Source organism: Anolis carolinensis, chromosome 1 (genome assembly GCF_035594765.1).
Source record: "Anolis carolinensis isolate JA03-04 chromosome 1, rAnoCar3.1.pri, whole genome shotgun sequence".
Lineage (NCBI taxonomy): Eukaryota > Metazoa > Chordata > Lepidosauria > Squamata > Dactyloidae > Anolis > Anolis carolinensis.
The window spans coordinates 306401433-306414994 of record NC_085841.1 but is presented as its reverse complement, the minus strand read 5'-3'; the positions used below and the strand labels follow the sequence as shown (position 1 = coordinate 306414994).

Genomic DNA, 13562 nt, shown 5'->3' with positions numbered 1-13562 from the left:
TAAAATGATAAGAATAAAACATATTCCAGTCATAGTTTCAAAGTTTTCCAGAGACATGGGAAGGCTAAGGAAAAAAACAGGAAAGAACCGGTTTGGGGGGGGGGGGAGAGATATTGGATTTAGTTTGGAAAAGTGGGGATAAAAGAAGAAGCTGACAGCATCAAACAGTGGGAAGCATAAGGAGATACAAGATATATGTAAATTAGAAAATTGAGAAGACATGAAAGAAAAAAGGAAGAAATAGGGGGAACTATGCAAAAAGGGATTTTCTTGTTGTGTTAGGGGTGACTTGAGAAACTGCAAGTCGCTTCTGGTGTGAGAGAATTGGCTGTCTGCAAGGACGTTGGCCAGGGGAATTTCGATGTTTTACCATCTTGTGGGAGGCTTCGCTCATGTCCCCGTATGGGGAGCTAGAACTGACATACGGGAGCTCCCCAGACTTTATCCACCGACCTTTTGGTCAGCAGTCCTGCCGGTACAAGGGTTTAATCCATTGCTCCACCGGGGCTCTGCAAAGAAGGAAAAGATGAGTGGAAATAGATGTGAAAGCAGAAGGAGGGCAGAGAAAGGGAAATGATTATTTATTCTCAGTGGTGGCCCCTCGGCTGTGGAACTCCCTCCCTAGTGACATTAGATCAGCCCCTTCCTTCCTAGCCTTCAGATGGAAAGTGAAAACCTGGCTCTGGAATCAGGCTTTCGGATAATAGTGCAGTGCAGTAATAGATGGGGAATATGTGAAATGACTATGGAACGGCCTTAGACTACAATTTTTGGATGGCGTTTTTAATGGAATGGAATGGAATGTTTTTTATTTTAACCTTATGTATTGTATGTGTTTCTAAGGCATTGAATAATTGCCATATGTAAGCCGCCTTAACCCGCCCTTCGGGGTAGGGAAAGGCAGGGTATAAACAGGGTAAATAAATAAATATCCAGAAGTTGTATACAGGGAATATAAAATGATACAATTTGGGAGTCATATAGGATTCTTTTTACTTTTGCCTTTGATGCTCATTTTGTTTAGTATTTTAAAGTCAATGCAGGTATTAATCTTTTTTGTGTCTTGGATATTACCATGAGGAAATATTATGACTCCTAAGAAATATATCTTCTAGATCTTGGTTTTTCTGCTGGGGATATAACACTGGCAAGTTTATGAAAACTGGTAGACTCTGTTATTTACATTCCACACACATCTAAGGCACAAACAATTACTAGGTGAAACTGGGAGAAGTACCTGAAACAATAAAGTCACTGTATCATTTTTCCATTTCATTTAATACAGCTTCTAATTTAGTTCCCATAAAGAAGCCAGCAGTGATATCTGACTGCTCAACAGATTAATATCAGAAAGTCTAAAATAAAGTAAACATTTTAATCTATAAAAAGCCTTTCTGAAAAGGAGAGGTACATAAATCCAGTTCTACTAGGATGCTTTGACAATGTTTGTTTTACGCATACATCCCACACATGTCCATTAGGAGGCCTGAGCCTTGATTAACAACAGCGTCATGAATAAACATCCACTGCACATAACTCTCCAGCCAAGGTTTAGCACTTTAGGCCTCTTTTCTAGATTCTCCTTTTCTGTCCTGCAGCAGTCTTTCTACCAATGCTTCACAAACACTGAGATAGCAAACATTTTTAAAGGACAGGGACAGCTATCCATCTTAATTGGTCACTAACAGTCACACAGATTCCCATGGCAAGCAAATCAAATGGGAAAGAAAGGGCTAGGGTTTCAGCTCCCACAGAAGTAAGAAACTAAAAAATGGGACAGTATGTTGTCCTTTGCCAGACACAACAATCAGATTTATATCATGAAATACATGTTTATCTTTATTGGAAAGGAACATGATAGCATTTGAACCTGTGCTTTCAATGTGTCCTGTTCAATCAATTTAGCAAAATCTGGAGTATGGACATTTTTCTGGTAAGTTATAATCAAAATATTTCATTCTCTTTTTAAAAGACCCCTCCTAGATATAAAATGGTCCATCCCTCCCTGCACTCACCTAGAAAAATGTCTGCAACATTCTTTCATGGGGATGAGAGGCATTTGTGGTCACTTTTTTAAAAAAACTTTTAGAGTCAACAGAAGCTCTAGGGGCACAAAAGGGGCACTTTTCCCAATTTATGGTATATACTTTTGTCTTTGATTCAGACTCAAAATGTCTCATTTCTATTTAATTAATTAATTTCCTGCCTTTCTCCTAGTACTGGACCAAAGTCAAATGTAAATTGTACACTCTACAGATATGTACAATTTAATTTTCCCAAGACCTTTGCTTAGTTTATTAAAAGAATGATGAATTAACACTGCGGCCCGATCTTATAGTCAAACTGTATGCTATATCTCCCTGCAGTGTGGAGGCTAAAACCAGTGCTCTGCCTGCACAAGCAGTAGGAGAGGCAGATGAAATAGCTAGGTAGTCTGAATCAAAGCAGAAAAAAGCTTATGTTCAGTCTGCTAGCTGGCAAGAAAAAAAAACATTAACCCAGGAATCTTCTTTTCCTTTCAGAAATGCCTTGGGGCAAACCAATTTTGAAATGCAGCAATATTTAATTTTCCTTCTAATTTAATAATTTTGTCATACCAAAGTGTTAATGTTAGATGAACTTCAAGATACTGACCTAAAGCTATTGTGTTCCTATGGAACAGCTACAGTAAAGGTAACCATTTTTTTAAAAAGCGATTTGTGATGGGAATGTATTAAATATTATTATTAATGGATAAATTATGGCTAAACAGAACCCCCTTATTGGAAATATCTAAAGGTATGTCTTGGAATAACTGAAAATAGAAACCATTCATAGTGCAGCAAAAAAAATGGAAGTCATAAGAAAAAATCTGAGTTTTTAGCTAAAATGGTTGCATTCAGAAACAGAAATGAATTATTTTTAAACTGCCTGTACATTCGGATACTCAGTTGAACATTATAAATATACTCAATGTATTGCTTTACTATTACATATAGCAAGTATCATATAAACAGCATTAGGCAGACTGAAGCTGTATTTATTTCACAGGACTAAGCTGAATGTTTTCCAGCAAAGGTTTATGCATCACCATCTATCTACATATGGTACTCTGTCCACAAAGCAGCCCTTGGATCACATTACAAGGACACTTAATTGGGATTTCAGGTCCCTTTTCTTTCCTGCAATGCTCATTTGCTGCACACCCCATAACAGCAGCTGTAAATTCCCCTTTCTAAAGTTAGAAAAAATTCTAGAGTCTTATAATGGTCTGTTATATTTTTAAAAACCAATAAATCTTTGTATTCAAGGTCCTTTTCTAATTCAAAATTAGATTTAAAAGGAGTTAAAGTGGGCCTGGGTATGTGGTGGCATTCATTTCCAGGACACTGCTCTCCAATGTTGTCCCCCCCCCCACCCCCACCCTTCAATGTATACCAAAATCCACAGGTCTCACATCCCATTATATATAATAGTATAATAAAATGATATCCCTTATATAAAATGGTAAGATTAATATTTGGTTTTTGGATTTTAAAAATATTTTCAGTCATGGATGGTGGAATGTTTGGATACAGAATTCATGGATATGGAGGGTTGATTTAAATGCCTTCAGATAGTCCATGATTACTGTCTTCTCCTTTTCATGTCATTTCTAGTGCAAAAGCTTATTTACATTTCATTGGAGGCCTCCATCCTTTCAATGTTTGTAATTATAAGGGGTAGAAAAACAACATATAAATAAATAATATATAATTAATAACATTAATGATTTTAAGAGTATGAAAAAGGGGATAAAATAATTTTCATCGTTCAACACTCAAATATATTCAGAGTAGTCGGTAGCCACCACTCCAGATTATGTTTATGTGACAGTCATTAGGCTGGGACACTATTTATACTGCCCTAATCAGACAAGGGCAAAGACAGCTGGTCTGTAACCAAGGACATCCAGAAAGTTATGTCTGGCATCAACAGACCAGGGGAATCTTTTATTTGTTCGTAAAACATGGGAAAATGACTAATCTACAGTTCCTGACACATTTATTGACGACAGCCCTTTTTGCATTCTAGGTGCATGAAAGAGGCAACAAGGATTCTGTGGAGCTGCTTGTTTAGCCTTATCTTCAAGGTTCCATGACTTCTCTTGTGACAAAAATGAGATTTTTTTAAAATCCCTGAACAATTCAGAATACTGCAAAAGGCTTAATGTATACCTTAAAAGACTGAAGGTTCAGAGTTCTAATCCATGCAAGGAGCTTCTCCTGCAGAAGTCATTCCTTAATGTGAGAAGACCAAGGAATAAGTGGGCAACTTGGGGGCAGTACTCAACATGTAGCCAGCCATGCAACACCGCTGTTTCATATTGCTTCTTCATTCTTGTAATTCTTGAACAGGTTTCATACAATTTTCTGTAATCCCAAATATTTGTACAAGATACAAATTCTGTATGCATATTCACATATACCAGGGATGGTGTGCGGTGGAGGGCGGGGATCTTTTTGAAACTCTTGTTTGTAACACATATGCAAAAAGGAAATTACCCCTATAGTTTACATTCTCATCCTTCCAAGGGAGACTTCAATGTACTTGGTAATATTCAGTAATTCTCAATAAAGAATGATTGATCATAGGAACAGAAGCATAAGAGCCTGAAATTTCCTATGCATCTTATCTGCATGAGCTTAAATTATAAAATTACACAAATGATGTTTTGGAACACTGCAGTTTTGGGTAGTGTATGTTTAAGAACACTGAAGGGTCAAAACAATTCATCATGCACCTATAAAATTAATGGTAAACTTGGGGCTTTAATGCCATGTGAGAACTTACATTCAATGAGAACAGAATTTCAACTATATATACAGAAAGAAAAAAAATCAATAGTATGCTTGCTGGAAAGATATGCTCCTGCAACTTTTATTTCTGTATCTTGCAGTTCCTTTTCAAAAACAATCTTTCCAATCCCCTAGATCTACCCACAAAACATTTTCAGACAACACTTGAATATATGAGTCCTACCTATTAAATCGGTGGGTGTATTTTTACTCCTGAGAAGTTTTTGTTCAAGGAAGTAAGGGAGAACTGTTGGCAGACAGAGATGACAAAATCCCACTCACAAATAGCTACAAAAAGATAAACATTCCTTAAAATGTAAAACAGACATTTCCATTAAATTACCGGAAAAAATAAGATTAGCCTCATGCACCTAAAAGTCTATGCCTGGAAATGCTACAAAAAGTAATGAGTCAAATCTAGTTGTGTCTGTTTTCTGACAGAATGGCATCCTCTTGCCCTGCGCCCCCTAAAGACATTTTGTTCTCTCTGAGGGCCCACCAGAGAAGAGGCTGGGATGCACAGAGAGTTGCTACAGAGAGGAAAGGATAGGGAGATCTTTGCACAAGTCAAAGTCTACTTGTACAGCCTGGCATGTAGTCTTAAAACCCACCCTCCAAATTAATAATAATGTAACTCCTAAAAAGCTAAAATGAACACCAGGAGATTTTTAATATTCTGCATGAGAAACTTTTGTCTCTCTATAAACCATAAAATGTTATTACTGATTGTGATTGTGGAGTTGGAGAAAATAGCTTGAACATCAGTCCAAAGGCAAGCTCTAAACTAGAAGAGAATCCAAGGGAAAAAATGAGATTGACAGAAAAATGGACAATAAATTAATAGGTGAGAACAATTGAAGCTTCAAATGTTTATACACCAACGCATAATTTGAAAAACAAACAAGATAAGCTTGTTTGTATTCTAGGGGAAATATACTTTTGCAAGATCTGCAGGGTTGGTGAACTTCCCAAAGTAAATAAGGAACTTGGTGATGCATTCTCTGAACTCCTTGCCATGTTTTGAGAAATCTTGGAGAACAAGTGGGGTGCCAAATGACTGCAGAAGCACAAACATTATTCCTCGAGGAGGAGGAGGTGGTGAAGGAAAGGGATCCAGGACCCTACAAATGAGTAAGCCTAATCTCAATACCACAGATTACACCAGTCTGTCTGCAAGTATCTTGATAAGAAGGCCTTTGACCTTTATAAAACACAAATTTGTAAAATGTTATTCTTAATAAAAAAATGTTTTTAAAAAGAGAAGGCCTTTGACCTGTGGGGTTCCTCAGGATTCCCTTCTATCTCCCATGCTTTTTAACATCGGCATGAAACCGTTGAGCGAGGTCATCCAATGTTTTGGAGATGGGTGCCACCTCTATGCAGATGACACTCAACTCGACTATTCCTTTCCACCCAACTCCAAGGAAGCACAATATGTCCTGGACCAGTGCCCAGCCGCTGTGTTGGACTGGATGAGGGCTAACAAGCTCAAACTTAATCCAGATAAGACAGAGGTCCTCTTGGTCAGTTGCATAGCCGATCAGAGTATTGGGTGGCAACCCTCACTTGATGGGGTTACACTTCCCCTAAAGTCGCAGGTCCACAGTTTGGGTGTCCTCCTGGACTCAGCACTGACACTTGAAGCCCAGGTGTCGGCAGTGGCCGGAAAGGCTATTGCACAATTAAAGCTTGTGTGTCATCTGCGACCATACCTCGAGAAGTCTGACTTGGCCACGATGGCCCATGCCTTAGTTACCTCCAGATTGGATTACTGCAACACACTCTACATGGGGCTGTCCTTGAAGACGGCCTGGAAACTCCAACTAGTACAACGGTCGGCGGCCAGGTTGTTAACGGGAGCGAATTATAGAGAGCGGACAACCCTCCTATTAAAACAGCTCCAGTGCCTGCCAATAAGTTTCCAGTCCCAATTCAAGACGCTGTATTACCTATAAAGCCCTAAACAGTCCGGCCTATCTACTGTACTACTATGAGCCTCCGCGATCCCTGAGATCTGCTGGGGAGGCCCTCCTCTTGCTCTCGTCACTGTCCCAAACACAATTGGTGGGGATGAAGGAGAGGGACTTCTCGGTGGTGGCCCCACAGCTCTGGAACTGTTGTGGCTCAGCCATCATGGCCCATGTTTCATGAAGAGATGGAGTTAGACTCAGATGAGGCAGAGGAATTCGGATACATTTCTGCTACGGACCAAAGCCCCATGGCCTTGCAGCTAACGAATGTTGATGAATCACAGGACTCACTAATTGGCGAGCATTCCGATTACTCCCCAATGCTACCTATGTCAGATGATGCAAACTTGGGTGATGATGCAGACTATGTCAGATGATGCAGACTTTTAATCAGAGAGATTTTGTTACAAAAGATAGAAGCAGGAGAGAGGGGGTGAGAAGAAGTAGAAGATTAGCTCTTAAAACTTGATAATGCCTAACTTTCCCATGAGAACTGTTGTGGGTTCCATACTCCCTAATCTTGCATCTTGGTGATTCCCTTAAAAATGCCCCTCACTGTGTTCTCATTGCGGTGTCAACTTTGCCTTTCCTCGGAAGAGGTTTCAGTTTCCAGCTCCCTGCCTTGCTTCCTGAATCCTTGCCGAGCTCCCAGTTCCAGCCGCGACTCCCGAGTAGACCTTGTCTTGTTACTACGTCTTCCTTGTTCCTGAACCAAGATTGACTTGCCTTATTTACCTTGCTTCTTGATCCTGCTACGGGACTTTTCCAGTGAAATTGTAGCGTCTGTTCCTGCTATTTTTTCATGGACAAACTTTGATTTTTTTTGGAGGAAACTATCGAGTTTTCACTTGTGGATTACAATTTAGACATTGCTGAACTCTTTCTGAACTGCAATTGACTATATATTAAGGACTATTTCTTACTCTGACTTTCCACCTTTAATGCGCATAGATATATATAAAATATGCTTCAATAAACAGCTTGTGTGTTATATTGACTCTGGTCTGGTTTTCAGGTGCTTGAGCTGCCTTGGGGTACAACAGGAACTTCCTTCCGATTTATGACGACTTATGATTTTATATGTTTACATGTTTTAAATGTTATTGTATGTTATTGTATATTACTGAGCTTGGTTCCCATGTGAGCTGCCCCGAGTCCCTTTGGGGAGATGGGGAAGGATACAAAAATAAAGTTATTATTATTGTAAGACAGTGATCAGGAGAAGCCAACACAGCGGTGGTGTTTAAAACTCATCAATAATCAAAACGAGGAATGTGAAGTTTTGATTATTCACGAGATTTAAAAACCACCGCTGTGTTGGCTTCTCCTGAACACTGTCTAGTAATAATAATAATAATAATAATAATAATAATAATAATAATAATAACAACAACAACAACAACAAGAAGAAGAAGAAGAAGAAGAAGAAGGCCTGATCCTTACAGCCCAGGAGCAAGCCATCAGAACAAAGGCAATTAAGGCCAAGATCAAAAAATCAGCTGATCACCCAAAATGCAGACTGCAAGGAAACAAACGAAACCATTGATCATATCCTCAGCTGCTGTAAGAAAATATCCTCAGACTACAAACAGAGGCACAACTATGTGGCCCAAATGATTAATTGGAACTTATGCCTCAAGTACCACCTCCCAGCAGTAAAGAGCTGGTGGGATCACAAACCTGCAAAAGTATTGGAAAATGAGCACGCAAAGATACTGTGGGACTTCTGAATCCAGACTGACAAAGTTCTGGAACACAACACACCAGACATCACAGTTGTAGAAAAGAAAAAGGTTTGGATCATTGATGTTGCCATCCCAGGTGACAGTCACACTGACGAAAAACAACAGGAAAAACTCAGCCGCTATCAGGACCTCAAGATTGAACTTCAAAGACTCTGGCAGAAACCAGTGCAGGTGCCGTGCCAAAAGATCTCAGCCGGCATTTGGAAACAATAGACATTGACAAAATTACGATCTGCCAACTGCAAAAGGCCACCCTACTGGGATCTGCGTGCATCATCCAAAAATACATCACACAGTCCTAGATGCTTGGGAAGTGTTCGACTTGTGATTTTGTGATACGAAATCCAGCATATCTATCTTGTTTGCTGTGTCATACAATGTTGTTGTGGCAATAATAGTAATAATAACTAAGAGTGTGAAAGGAGCCCCTGGTGGCGCAATGGATTAAACCATTGAGCTGCGGAATTTGCTGGTCGGTAGTTCGAATCTGGGGAGCGGGGTGAGTTCCTGCTGTCAGCACCAGCTTCTGCCAACCTAGCAGTTCAAAAACATGCAAATGTGAGTAGATCAATAGGTACCGCTCTGGCGGGAAGGTAACAGCGCTCCATGCAGTCATGCCGGCCACATGACCTTGGAAATGTCTACGGGCAACGCCGGCTCTTCGGCTTAGAAATGGAGATGAGCACCAACCCCCCAGAGTCGGACATGACTAGATTTAATGTCAGGGGAAAACCTTTACCTAGGAGTGTGAAACCCACAAAAGTAAAAGGCTGGCTGTTAAGTCTTTTACTTCTCCTTCCCACAGTACTTCCATGCACACCTACTAATTATAACACCAATATTATTGCAATATAAAAGTGCCTTCTACAAACAAAATGGGTTGATTGGATGTAAAACAGAACCTGTAAGAGTAATATACCTCATTGGGTTCCTCACCTGTCTTGTCTGTGAATTCAGATACTGCAAGATGAGTCTTGTATTCACACTATGACTCCAAGTATTTCCCAATGCTGCAGTTACATAACCAGATTCTCCAGCTCCATTTCTAGAAGGTCCTGGAATAACAATGATGATGATGATGAAGAAGAAGAAGATGAAACCGTCTGGAGACATGCACAAATCCCACCTCTGTATTATATCATCAAATGACCAGGCAGCATAGCAAAAAAAATAAAAATAAAAAATAGAAGTTTTTCTCCAACTCATCAGAAATTCAAAGAATTTTATTCAAGTTGATACCAAATTTTCCAGTACTCTTACTTCTGAACCATCTATCACCACTCCCGAATATTGAATTTTTGAAACTGATAAATGGAGATAGAAACAGGTAGCACATGGTTAATCCAGGTGGAAGAAATATATCATTACTCTCTAACTTCAGGGCACATTCCTCCACAATCAGGAATCCCCAGTAATGTCAACAGGTACTCTGAATGAAGATGGGAGGAATGGACAAGGGCATAGTGATTAGAAAGAGAACAGGGAAATAAATTACTTTGCTCTTACTTATAAAGGGAGAAAGCTTGCTGGTACCAAGCTATGGAAGCACCTGCTTTGACTATAGCTTGCAGGGCTATTTGTGTGATCCACTTTCAGATAACTCGCCAACACAAAGTTAATGATATGCATACTGCAGTACAAGACAGTTTTTATGGGGAGAGCAACCTCCTTTTTAAAGAGTAGAAAAATCAGTTGTGAGAAAATACTTTTTAAAAGACAAATACTATAAACCTCTTGCAGCCCTTTCTTTACATGTTTGAAAATCAAGGAAAGCATACCAGAAAGAAAGGAATGAGCCATGAAGGAAACTGACCCCCCCCCCCCCGGCCCCTCAAGAGAGTTCATTGGCAGTTGACTGCCAGAGACTTTATCCCTTTCTCCAAGCACTGAACTCGAGAAGACAACAGATGTCTCAGGGGCAAGAAATCGGAAATGGCAGGAAAAGAGATAGCAGCTCACACATGATGTTTAAAATTATTCTGTTATTTCATCTGCTGAATGAATTTTAATAAGAACATGAAAGAAGATAAATGGAAATTAGTATATTTAAACAGATTTGCCTGACCCTGTTTTTGACTTCACTGATAATACTTGGAGATGAATGTTAGGTAAAGGTAAAGGTTTTCCCCTGACGTTAAGTCCAGTCATGACCGACTCTGGGGGTTGTTGCTCATCTCCATTTCTAAGCCGAAGAGCCGACGTTGTCCGTAGACACCTCCAAGGTCATGTGGCCAGCATGACTGCAAGGAGCGCCGTTACCTTCCCGCCGGAGCGGTACCTATTGATCTACTCACATTGGCATGTTTTTGAACTGCTAGGTTGGCAGGAGCTGGGGCTAACAGCGGGCGCTCATTCCGCTCCCGGGATTTGAATCTGGGACCTTTCAGTTTGCAAGTTCAGCAGCTCAGCGCTTTAACACACTGCGCCACCACCAGGGGCTCTAGATGTTACCTTATCCTAAAATGGGCTGTAAAAGGTACCAGTTTTTCAATGTTTTTTTTTTAAAAAAAAAACAAACCTTGTTTAGATAATGACTTGTTTCCTTCTGAAATGTTTCTCTTCATAAGTGATGAAATATAAAAGGTAAAAACTTGCAACAAACTCTTAATTTGTTGCTAGGTTGTTCTTGCTTGTCACTTTTTGCCCTCTATCAGTCCTGTAATAACCAGGATATTAGGCAGACATCTACAAGCAAGCCTGAAAGGTCACCATGCTCTATGGCTCCTAAGGGGATGAATGCCTTCAGGTGTAGTAATAATACTACTACTACTACTACTAATAATAATAATAATAATAATAATAATAATAATAATACTTTATTTTTATCTTGCCCTATCTCCCCGAGGGGACTCAAGGTGGCTTACAGTACAAAAAACACAGAGCCAAACATTCAATGCTGAAAACCAAGAATAAACATATAACATGTGTTGTCAAAGGCTTTCATGGCCAGGATCACAGGCTTGTCATATGTTTTCCGGGCTGTATGGCCGTGTTCTAGAAGCATGGCCATACAGCCCAGAAAACATACAACCCAAACATATAACAAATCAAAATTGGAGGATGCTGTTCCTTTATTGCCACTGAAGGAAGATCCAGTTAGTCCAGTTGGTTTTCATGCATGGAACAGGATGGAGCATCATCTTATTCATGAGACATAATGTCTTGCTGTTCTTGTGTGTCTTCAAATCTTTTCTTGTTTATGGTGACCTAAAACAAATTTATCTTCCTTGGCAAGACCAGGACTGCCTTTGCCTTCCTCTGAGATTGAACTATTTCACCGAAGTCACCTAGTGAGCTCCCAAGGCTAAGTGGGGATTGTACAGTGAGGAAGTGCCGTCAGAGTGGATGATGAAGCAGCTGCTCCCCCCTGTGGCCAGAATCAAACATCCCCTCAGGAGAAGGTTAACTTGCCTCTGCGTCTGTCTGTCTCGGTCTCTGTTTGATGTGTTTATGGGCATTGAATGTTTGCCCTATGTGTGTATAATGTGATCCGCCCTGAGTCCCCTTCGAGGTGAGAAGGGCGGAATATAAATACTGTAAATAAAATAAATAATAAATAAATAAATGTTTTTCAAAAGGGGACATGGCAGTCAACTTAACTGCCATTACTACATAATTATATATATTTAAGATGTAAGATATGTGTAGATGGTTGCATTTTTACTTTGTTGTACTAATGGACAAATTTTAAGTTTATACACTCTCATTTAGTTTCTTTGAAAGTGCAGGCTTTGTTTTTACAATTATATGTTAATGTAATTGAAAAAATACACTCATTTAGTTACTTGTGCTACATCATTATGGGCTTGCAGACCATTTAAAAATGTACAATTGAGGAAAACACATGACTGAATATATGTCTACTCAAGAAGTACGTCTAACTAAGTCTAAATCCAGTTTTCTGATCCCAAATAAAATAAAGCCAGGAAATCAATGGGATTAGCATAAATATTGATTTACCATTAATCGGTTGATTCCCTGGAATGCCTCTAGTTTGGATGAGCAAATTAAGTTAGGCCTAACTTCAGACAAACAAGGGAAGGGGGTCCAAAACATTGTTAGAGAAAACAAAACAGTAGGCATGGAATACCTTTTGTAACACATGCCCATTTTGAAAAAGACAATAAATGTGTTACATTTTATTAGCTTTCAAACAGTCATCATTTAGATAAGAAGTAGTCACTTCTCCACTCATTCATAAAGGGAACAGCTACTCTCATCTTTTACAAAATATGTCAACTCCCTAGACTAGTCTCAGAGGAGCTCTATCTTCCATTGCCCTCTTCCATCTGCTAATGTCCTTACTTAATTTATTTTATTTATTTATTTATTTACATGGGGGTAGGTGGGAGAACAAACATATATGTTGTATAAAATGTTTAAAAAATCAATATGCTAAGTTTGAAGCTGATAAAATTAATGATTAATATTGGAAATGCTTTTTATACTTTGTGTACAAGTCATATGTAAAGGTTTAGGAAACTGAGGTTGAATTTTTGTTAGCATTAATAAGCATTTCCAGATTGTGCATATTCAAAATGTTTTTTAAAAGTGCAACATTTTGTTGCTAAAGTAAGTTAGTTTGTTTGAAAACTTCTTGATCAATTCAATTTAACTGAAAAACATTTTTAATGTAACTAATTTGAATATGAATATCTCTTTTAAAATAGCAAGCATCTTATTGGAAGAAGCAGTGAATTTTACCTCCCACACAGAAGGGAATGCCTTTTATAAAATGGTGGTTGGTGCCAAACGTACACAAAAGTCTAAAAACAAAGGAAGCATGTTCCTTGCTCCCTTTCCCCCCTCCCCCCAACTGTTAGTTTTGCTCCAATGGAAATACACACAAATTTAATCATTACATTTACTGACATGTTTAAATTCATGGGACAGCTCTAATCAAAATAATGATGGGGATAAACATTTTAAGAGTCCCTTCCCTCCAACCAAAACATGTACCTACATGAATGAGATATCCTTCACATATTTTTACCTCCCTCTCTTCCCCCTCTCAATTCCAAGCTCTTTTC

The 13562-nt window shown here is 39.1% G+C and overlaps 1 protein-coding gene across 5 annotated transcripts in view; it reads right to left on the bottom strand.

The window, feature by feature from the left end:
* rad51b (RAD51 paralog B) overlaps window positions 1-13562 on the bottom strand; it is a 397175-nt gene that overhangs the window by 167104 nt on the left and 216509 nt on the right. For all 5 annotated transcript variants that reach the window (XM_062968053.1, XM_062968054.1, XM_003224876.3 and 2 more), the window contains exon 9: window positions 9469-9587. In XM_062968053.1, coding sequence (XP_062824123.1) covers window positions 9469-9587 — 119 coding nt within the window. The remainder of the gene's footprint in view (window positions 1-9468; window positions 9588-13562) is intronic.